This window comes from Nesoenas mayeri (assembly GCF_963082525.1).
Source record: "Nesoenas mayeri genome assembly, chromosome: 17".
Classification (NCBI taxonomy): domain Eukaryota; kingdom Metazoa; phylum Chordata; class Aves; order Columbiformes; family Columbidae; genus Nesoenas; species Nesoenas mayeri.
Window position 1 is genome coordinate 12,534,321 of NC_137565.1, and position 9,085 is coordinate 12,543,405.

The following is a 9,085-nucleotide window of genomic DNA, read 5'->3' on the forward strand; positions in this document are numbered from 1 at the left end:
AGCGCGGACCGGCGGTGAGTGCGGGGGGTGGGATGGGCTGCGGGGGGTCCCTGGCTCTGTGCACCCCCCTTGTCCCCCCCCGCGCGTCGCCCGCGTAAGTCGGCGGCATCTGCCGCGCAGGTGCTGCCCCTCGCCCCCCCGCCCCTCCTCCAGACAGACGGACGGACGGACCGCCCGCCCTGGGGAAGGGCCCCCCTGCGCAGGAGAACCCCCGGCAGAGAGGAACCCCCGAGAAAGAGACACCCCCCCAAGGGAAGGGGGACCCCCGGGTACAGATACACCCCCCAGCAGAGACAACAACCCCCCCTCTGCAGGCCCCCCCAGGGTGCAGTGACACCCCCACGGGAAAGGACCCCCAGGGCGGGGGGGCAGCAACGGGGGGTCACTGGGCTCCCCCCAGCACGGGAGGGGTGTCACCAGCTCTTTACCCCACACTGGGGAGGGCAGGGACCCCCCCGGATGCACCCACCCCCCCATCATTGCTGAGTATTGGGGCCCAATGACCCCGCGGCAGCCGCGGTCCGTGGGGGTGTCACCTGCTCCCACGATGGTGACACCGGGGTGGTGACACCCACCATGACTGGGCAGCTTTTGTGGGGGTGGCGGGGGGGGGGGCTGCTCTGCCGCATTCCCACAGCGGGAACTGGGGGGATATCGGTGACAAGTGACTCATTAACCCGGTGGGGGATGTGTGGGGACATGGGATGGGGAGCACGTGGAGTGGGGGGGACACGGGGTGGAGGGGATGTGGGTTGTGGGGGACACAAGGTTGGGGACATAGGTGGGTGGACACACAGGGTAGAGGGGACACAGGGTGGGGTCACACAGGGTGTTGGGGACACAGGGTGGGGGTACACAGGGTGTTGGGGACATAGGTGGGGTCACACAGTGTGTTGGGGACACAGGGTGGGGGTACATAGGGTGTTGGGGACACAGGGTGCTGGTGCTGCAGGTCCTGGCAGGGAACGGGCAGGTTCAGGAGATGTTGGTGACCCTCCTGCCCACAGGTAAGGGATGGGGGAAACTGAGGCACACAGGGGTCACCAGGGCTTGGAGGAGGGACACCAGGTGGCCAAACTGCTTGGGGACAAGCTGGGGGGGTGTTGCCTGCCCGTAATGGTGCCCATTGTCCCCCCACCCCGCAGGGATCTCACCATGGCCGACCCCAGCCACATCCAGTCGGCCGCCTCCAAGAGCATCCGTCCCTTCCGCTCCAGCGAGGAGTACCTGGAGGCCATGAAGGAGGACCTGGCCGAGTGGTTCAACACCCTCTACGACCTGGACATCCAGGTGGACACCTTCCTGGAGAGCCTGGAGACGGGCTGTCACCTCTGCCGCCACGCCAACAACGTCAACCGCACCGCCCTGGACTTCCAGCAGCGGCACCCCGAGGTGGCCGCCCGCATGCGCGTCCCCCAGAACGAGGTCGTCTTCCAAGCCAAGAACGTGGCGCCCGGTTCTTTCGTCGCCCGGGATAACGTCTCCAACTTCATCCAGTGGTGCCGGCAGGACCTCGGCATCCAGGACGTCCTCATGTTCGAGACCAACGACTTGGTGCTGAAGAAGAACGAGAAGAACTTTGTCCTCTGCTTGTTGGAGGTGGCCAGGAGGGGCTCCAAGTTTGGCATGCTGGCCCCCATGCTGATCCAGATGGAGGAGGAGATCGAGGAGGAGATGAGGGACCAAATGGCCTTCGGCGTGCTGGGCACGCGCCAGGAGATCCGGGACCACCAGGCATCACCCTACCCTGGCCGGGCCCGGCCCATCGCCCTCTGCGACCTGAAGAACCTGGACGAGCTGGTGAGATGCTCCCCTGGGAGCCTTGGGGCCTGTCTGTCCACTCAATGGGGGCTCTGTGGTCTGTGGGAGATCCTGTCTGTCCACCCAACAGGTTCTCTATGGCTTATCGGAGCATCTGTGTGTCTCTATGGCCCATGGGAGGGCCTGTCTGTCCACCCAGTGGGTGCTCTATGCTCCATGGGAGGTCCTCTCTGTCTACCCAACGAGACCTCTATGCTCCATGGGAGGTCCTCTCTGTCCACCCAACGAGACCTCTATGCTCCATGAGAGGTCCTGTCTGTCTACCCAATGAGGCCTCTATGGTCCATAGCAGGTCCTGTCTGTCCACCCAACAAGGCCTCTATGGTCCATAGCAGGTCCTGTCTGTCTCTATGGTCCATCCTCTCTGCCCAACCCATGGGACGTCCTTCTCCACCCACCAGGCTCTCCATGGCCCGTGGGAGGTCCTTGGCCGCCCAGCCAGGCCCCGCTGCCCTGTGGAGCCTCCCATAGGTTATCCTGGTGGCCGTGACCATCATCACAGGGGGGACACGGGTGTCACCTCCACCCCACCACTTCCACCCCACAGTGGGGGGGACACGGTGTCCCTATCCTGGGAACCTGCTCCCGCCCCATCTACCCCTTTCCCCCCCCAGCACCTTGTGCTGGTGTCCCCGGGACAGACAGAGGGACATGGGGACACCATGTGGCTCACAGCCACCATGGGGGGTGTTGGGGGGGTGTCCCCTCCACGAGCGGGGGTGCAGGGACCCCCCCACCTGGGAGGCTCAGCAGGGATTAACGCCGCGCTGGGTGCAGGATCCGGCCCGCGCACGAGGCAGCGGATTAATGCAGGATGGGAGGGGTGACCCGGGGGGGGACACACGGGGGGGTCAGGGGGGTCTGCCCTCCCCTGACTCCCTAAGCTCAAAGCCGTTTTTTAATTGAAACCCCGATTCCTCATTAAGTCGCAGCCGCCATACTCGGGAAGGGGGGGAGCATCCTGCACCCCACACACCCCCAATGCTGCTGCAAAGCGGGGGCCCCCTCCTCCGCTGCTGCCCCCCGAGCCCCCCCAGCCCCCCAGCCCGGCGCTGCCAAGCCCGGCTGCATTTTTCCGGGCTGCGTAATTCCTCGCCATCGGCTTTTATGGACAGCGCTGGAGCCGGGGAGGAGCCTGACGGTGCCGGATCCAGCCCGGCGGGTCCCTGCGCCCCCCCCGGGCTGGCAGCAGGGTCAGGACCCCCCCGCCGTGCCTCAGTTTCCCCGGTTAGCGCTGACAGTGTCACCCGGCTGCTACCCGGGCGGGAGCGGGAGCGGCCGCATCCTGCCCCGCGGGACCCTGCGACGGGCAGAAAGCAGAACTGAAAAACACTGAACAGTATTTTAATAACTCCCCCTCGCTGTCCCCCCGCCGGGCAGGATGCGGCCGCGTCCCCGCGTCCCCCCGCGGCAACCGGCCTAATCCCTGACGTCAGCCCAGCGCCCGGGCAGGGAACGGGCAGGGAACGGGCAGGGAACGGGCAGCACGGTCCTGCAGCCCCACGGCGATGGGGGGTCCCCCGCGTGGCCCCCCAACTCCTCCCTTTGGCTTTTCAGTGGTGCCAGGTGTTAAAGATTCCTGTTGATGGCTGTGGGGTGCAGCTGGGGGTCCCTGCCCCATAGCGCGGTGCTGGGGGGGGCAAATTCCCATGGAGGGGATTAGCAGGGCTCCTCCCCCCCAGTTTTGGGGCAGCTGAGCCCCCCGCACCCAGGGGTCCTGCAGTGGGTGGGCTCCATGGAGCGGTGCTGGCAGCAGATGAAGCGAGTTGTGCCCATTCTTAGCCTGCGGGGGGGTGAGTGTCTGTGGGAACCCCCCCCCCCCAGGACCCCTATAGCGGGGGGTCCGTGCCCCACAGACCCCTCCCCGCTGTGCCACAGGTGCGGGAGATCCTGGGCTGCTGCTCCTGCCCCTCCCAGTTCCCCATGGTCAAGGTCTCCGAGGGCAAATACAAAGTGGGTGACTCCAGCACCCTCATCTTCGTCCGGGTAAGAGCATCGCTCACCCCATCGTCCCCCCGGGCCCCCCAGCGCTCCTCCTCCCCCGCCCCTCAGTGCAGTGGGGACCCAGGGGACCGCATGGGGGGGTGGGTTCCCCATAAGCTGCCCCAGATTGGGGACATGGGGGGTTGTTCATGGCCAGTGTGTGCAGCTGCACCCCCAGGAGTTGGGGGGTTTGGCCATGTCCTGGGGGCCTGGCAGGGTGATGGGCAATGGGGCAGTGGAACGGGTGGCAATGGGGGGCAATGGTGCAATGGGGGGTACAATGGGGAAAAGTGTGGAGCGCAATGGGGAGGCAATGTGGGGTCAAATGAGGGGGTCCAGTGGGTGTGCAATGGGGAAAAGTGGGGGGGAAATGGGGAGGTACAATGGGGGGCAAATGGGAAATAAATGGGCTGCAGTGGGGACAATGGTGATAAATGGGGACAATGGGTGTGAATGGGGGGCTGCAATGGGGATAATGGGGGGTGCAATGGGTGTGCAATGGGGAAAAGTAGGGGGCAAATGGGGACAGCGGGGTGACAATGAGGGGACAAATGGGAGACAACAGGGTGGAAATTGGGGGCAATGGGGGAGCAAATGAGGAGGTACAATGGGTGTGCAATGAGGGGGCAAATAGGCATTGGGGGGGGCAATGGGGGCACAGTGGAGGGGCAATGAGGTTTGCAGTGAGGGGATGCAATGGGGACAATAGCAATAAATGGGGACAGTAGGTGTGCAATGGGGATAATGGGGGGTGCAATGGGGACAATGGGGGTGCAATGTGGCACAATGGGGGAGCAAATGCGAGAGAACAGAGTGGAAATGGGGGTCAGTGGGGGGGCAAATGAGGAGGTACAATGGGTGTGCAATGGGGACCAGGCAGGGTGACGGGCAGGGCTGTCCCCAGGTGCTGAGGAGCCACGTGATGGTGCGTGTTGGTGGCGGCTGGGACACACTGGAACATTATCTGGACAAGCACGACCCGTGTCGCTGCTCCTCCCTCGGTGAGTGTCCCAGGGAACCCCCCATGGCCTGTGCCACAGAGTCACAGCATGTCAGGGGTTGAAGGGCCCTGGAAAGCTCATCCAGTGCAATCCCCCCATGGAGCAGGAACACCCAGATGAGGTTACACAGGAAGGTGTCCAGGCGGGTTGGAATGTCTGCACAGAAGGAGACTCCACAACCCCCCTGGGCAGCCTGGGCCAGGCTCTGCCACCCTCACCCCAACAAGTTTCTTCTCAGATTTAACTGGAACCTCCTGTGTTCCAGTTTGCACCCATTGCCCCTTGTCCTGTCCCTGGTTGTCACCAGCAGAGCCTGGCTCCATCCTCCTGACACTGCCCCTTTCCATCTTGATCCCCAGCAATGAGTCCTCCCTCAGTGTCCTCTTGTCCAGCTCCAGAGCCCCAGCTCCCTCAGCCTTTCCTCACACGGGAGATGCTCCACTCCCTGCAGCATCTTGGTGGCTGCGCTGGACTCTCTCCAGCAGTTCCCTGTCCTGCTGGAACTGAGGGGCCACAACTGGACACAAGATTCCAGGTGTGGTCTCCCCAGGGCAGAGCAGAGGGGCAGGAGAACCTCTCTGACCTACTGACCACCCCCTTCTAACCCACCCCAGGTCCCATTGGCTTCCTGGCCACAAGGGCCCAGTGCTGGCTCATGGTCACCCTGCTGTCCCCAGGACCCCCAGGTCCCTTTCCCCTACGCTGCTCTCTAATAGGTCATTCCCCAACTTACACTGAACCTGGGGTTGTTCCTGCCCACATTCAAGACTCTACACTTGCCCTTGTTATAGTTTATTAAATTTTTCCCCAGCCTGTCACCCCCCTCACCACGTTTCACTGGGCTGGGGTGCTGATCCGGCTGATAGGGGAAACAAATCAGTGCATGAGGACAAACGTGGGTTTGGCCAAACTGATTAACCTGGGAAACCCCAGGGTGGAAAAGGTGGGTGGGTGACAAGCGGTTCCCCCCACCCTGACCCCCCACATCTCCATTTCCAGCTCACCGCCTGCCCCAGCCCCGCACCCCCGGCTTCTCCCCCCAGAAACCAGCCCCCCGCAGCTTCTCCCCCAGCCCCAGCACCCCCCGCCGGCCCCGCGCTGGGGACAACAGGACAGAGCGTGGTGGCCACCAACAGAAGGTCCTTGGGGACGTCCCGAAGCCACCGGCCGGTGCCAAGCACGATGGGTTGCCCCCAAGGGGAGGGGGTCTGGGACCCTCGTCTGGATCTGCCAGCCCTTCGAGGAGCCCCATGGAGCCGCGGGTGGCCGGGGGGAGCAGGTAGGGCACCCATGGGTGCTGGGGGGACAATGATGGGGACAGGGGATGGAAGCACAATAGCTATGGGAACCCACAGCTGCTCAGCCGCACGGGAGGCCTTTTTCCTCGTTATGGGGGGACAATGGTGATAAATGGGGACAAGGGGGGACAATGGGGGCCCTGCACTAGAGATAATGGGGGGTAATGGAGAGTGCAATGAGGATGGAATAGAGGAGCAATTGGGGTGCAGTGGGGGGGGCAACGTGGCCTGCAGTGGGGGAGTGGCAATGGGTTGGCTGCAATGAGGATAATGGGGGGGTGCAATGGAGATGATGGGGGGGGCAATGGTGCAATGGGTGTGCAATGGGGAAGAGTGAGGCAGGCAAATGGGGGCAGTTGGGACAATGGGGTGGCAATGGGGACAATGGTGTTGAATGGGGACAAGGGAGGACAATGGGGGTGCTGCAATAGGGATAATGGGGGACAATGGAGAGTGCAATGGGGGAGTGGAATAGAGGAGCAAATTGGGGGGCAGTAGGGGGGTGGAATGGGTAGCAATGGGTTGGCTGCAATGGGGATAATGGGGGGCGATGAGGGGTGCAGTGGGGATGATGGGGGGCAATGGTGCAATGGGGAAAAGTGGGGCCGGTAAATGGGGACAATTGGGACAGTGGGGTGGCAATGGGGACAATGGTCATGAATGGGGACAAGGGGGGACAATGGGGGACAATGGAGAGTGCAATGGGGGAGTGGAATAGAGGGGCAAATTGAGGTGCAGTGGGGTCTGCAAGGGGGGGGTGGAATGGGTGACAATGGGTTGGTTGCGAGGGGGATAACGGGTTGATGGTGCAGTGGGGGGTACAATGGGTGTGCAGTGGGGAAAAGGGGGGGGCAAATGGGGGCAATTGGGGGTGCAATGTGGACAGTGGTGATGAATGGGGACAAGGGGGGAAATGGGGGTCTGGAATGGGGATAATGGGGGACAATGGGGGAGGCTGCAATAGGGATAACGGGGCTAATGGAGAATGCAATGGGGGTGGAATAGAGGAGCAAATTGGGGTGCAGTGGGGGGCAATGTGGTCTGCAGTGGGGGTTGGAATGGGTGGCAATGGGTTGGCTGCAATGGGGATAATGGGGGGCAATGGTGCAATGGGTGTGCAATGGGGAAAAGTGGGGGGTAACTGGGGGGTACAATGGGTGTGCAATGTTGGGGGGCTGCAGTGGGGATAATGAGGGCAATGGTGCAATGGGGAAAAGTGGTGGGCAATGGGGACAGTGGGGTCTGCAGTGGGGAGGGCAGTGGGGGGGCAATGGGGGCTGCAATGGGGAGTGGAATAGGTGGCAATGGGGACAATGGTGATAAATGGGGACAATGGGTGTGCAATGGGGAATAATGGGGGGCAACAGAGGGCTGCAATGGGGACAATGGGTGTGCAATGGGGGGGCTGCAATGGGGGCAGTGGTGCAATGAGGAAAAGTGGGGGGGCAAATGGGTACAATGGGGGTGCAATGGAGTGACAATGGGGGGGGGTGCAAATGGGACACAACAGGGTGGAAATGGGGGGCGGGGGGGGGCAAATGAGGAAGTACAATGGGTGTGCAATGGGGCACAATGAGGGGGGCAAATAGGCAATGGAATGCGGGGGGGAAATGGGGGGGCAAATGGAGGGTACAATGGGTGTGCAATGGGGGAGCAAACGGGAGCCAATGGGAGTACAGTGGGGGGGCTACAAGGGGGTATGTAACGGGGTTTGCAATGTTGGGTGCAATGGGGGGGGTGCAATGGGGGGGTTGCAGTGCGGGGCAGCGGGGTGTTCAGTGAGTCTGTAACGGGGCTGAGGATGCCGGTGCCCCGGGGGATGCCCCGGGGGTGCCCCGGGCTGTGCACCCCCCATCGCTGCTCTCCCCCAGGCCCCGGGACCCCGCCCGCTCCCGCCGCTGCTCCGGCGACAGCGACTCCTCCGCGTCCTCGGCGCAGAGCGCGCCCCCGGGCCCGCGGGACGGGGCCCCCCCGCGCCGCCGAGACCCCTCCCGGGGCGCCCCCCCGCAACCTCCCCGGGCGGTTCCGGAGGAGCGCGGCCGTTCCCGGGTCCCCAACGGCCCCGGCCGAGCTGCGCCCCGGGCCCGCAGCCACGGCCCCCCCGGCGGCTCCCCGGGGCCGCAGCCGCTGCTGCTCATCAGCCGCCGGCGGGACGGGCAGCACTCGTGGGCGCGGGCAGAGCCCCCCCGGCCCGCCAGCCCGGCCCGCGGCCGCCCCCCGGCCCGGCCCGCCGCCCCCCGGCGCCGCTGCTCCCTGGGCGGGGGTCCCGGGGACGGGGGTCCCGGGGAGGAGCTGCAGCGGGAGCTGGAGGAGCTGGGCCGGCGGCTGCGGGCGCCGCTGGAGCCCGGGCAGGAGCAGCGGCTGTTCCGGCGGCTGGAGGAGGAGTTTTTGGCCAACACGCGGCTGATGGCGGAGCTGGAGGTTGGGGAGACCCCCCCGCTGCTGCCCCCGGTACCCGCCGACTCGGCGTATTGCTCGTCCAGCTCTTCGTCCTCCTCGCTCAGCGTGTTCGGCAAGCAGGGCCCCCCCGCCGACGACACCCGGCGGAGCGGCAACGGGGGCGGCCCCGCCCCGGGCGCGGTGACCCCCGGGCTGGGGGACACGGGGCTCCGGACTGTCCTCTCCAGCTCCTCCGACGAGAGCAGCTGCTTCCCGGCCCCCTGGAACAGCCGGGGGGGGCCCGAGTCCGACACCGACTGGGCGGCGGGGGAGGAGGAGCTGGAGGAGCCGCCCCCCGCCCCGGCGGGCGCCCCCCCCGTGCCTTCCGTCCCCCCCATGTCCCCGCGCCCCCGGGCCAAGCCCCGGCTGGACACGCAGCCCCACAAGAAGCCGTCCAGGATCCCCACCCCACGGGGCTATGGGGCAGCCCCCCCACGAGCTGCTCCCGGCCACCCCCAGCCCTGGGGGGCTCTGCAGAGCGTCCTCTCCTGGGGTCCCCACGAGCATGGGGCGCTGGACGAGGACAACTGGCCGTGAGACACC

General features: G+C 65.1%; 1 protein-coding gene across 1 annotated transcript; it reads left to right on the forward strand.

Moving 5' to 3' along the window:
* Positions 1-1,155: 1,155 nt before the first annotated feature.
* Positions 1,156-9,079, forward strand: GAS2L1 (growth arrest specific 2 like 1; the record flags this gene model as incomplete). Its single annotated transcript, XM_080355007.1, has 5 exons — positions 1,156-1,800; positions 3,700-3,807; positions 4,709-4,805; positions 5,805-6,084; positions 7,975-9,079. The coding sequence occupies 5 exons, from the start codon at positions 1,156-1,158 to the stop codon at positions 9,077-9,079; spliced, it is 2,235 nt and encodes a 744-aa protein (XP_080211133.1).
* Positions 9,080-9,085: the final 6 nt, after the last annotated feature.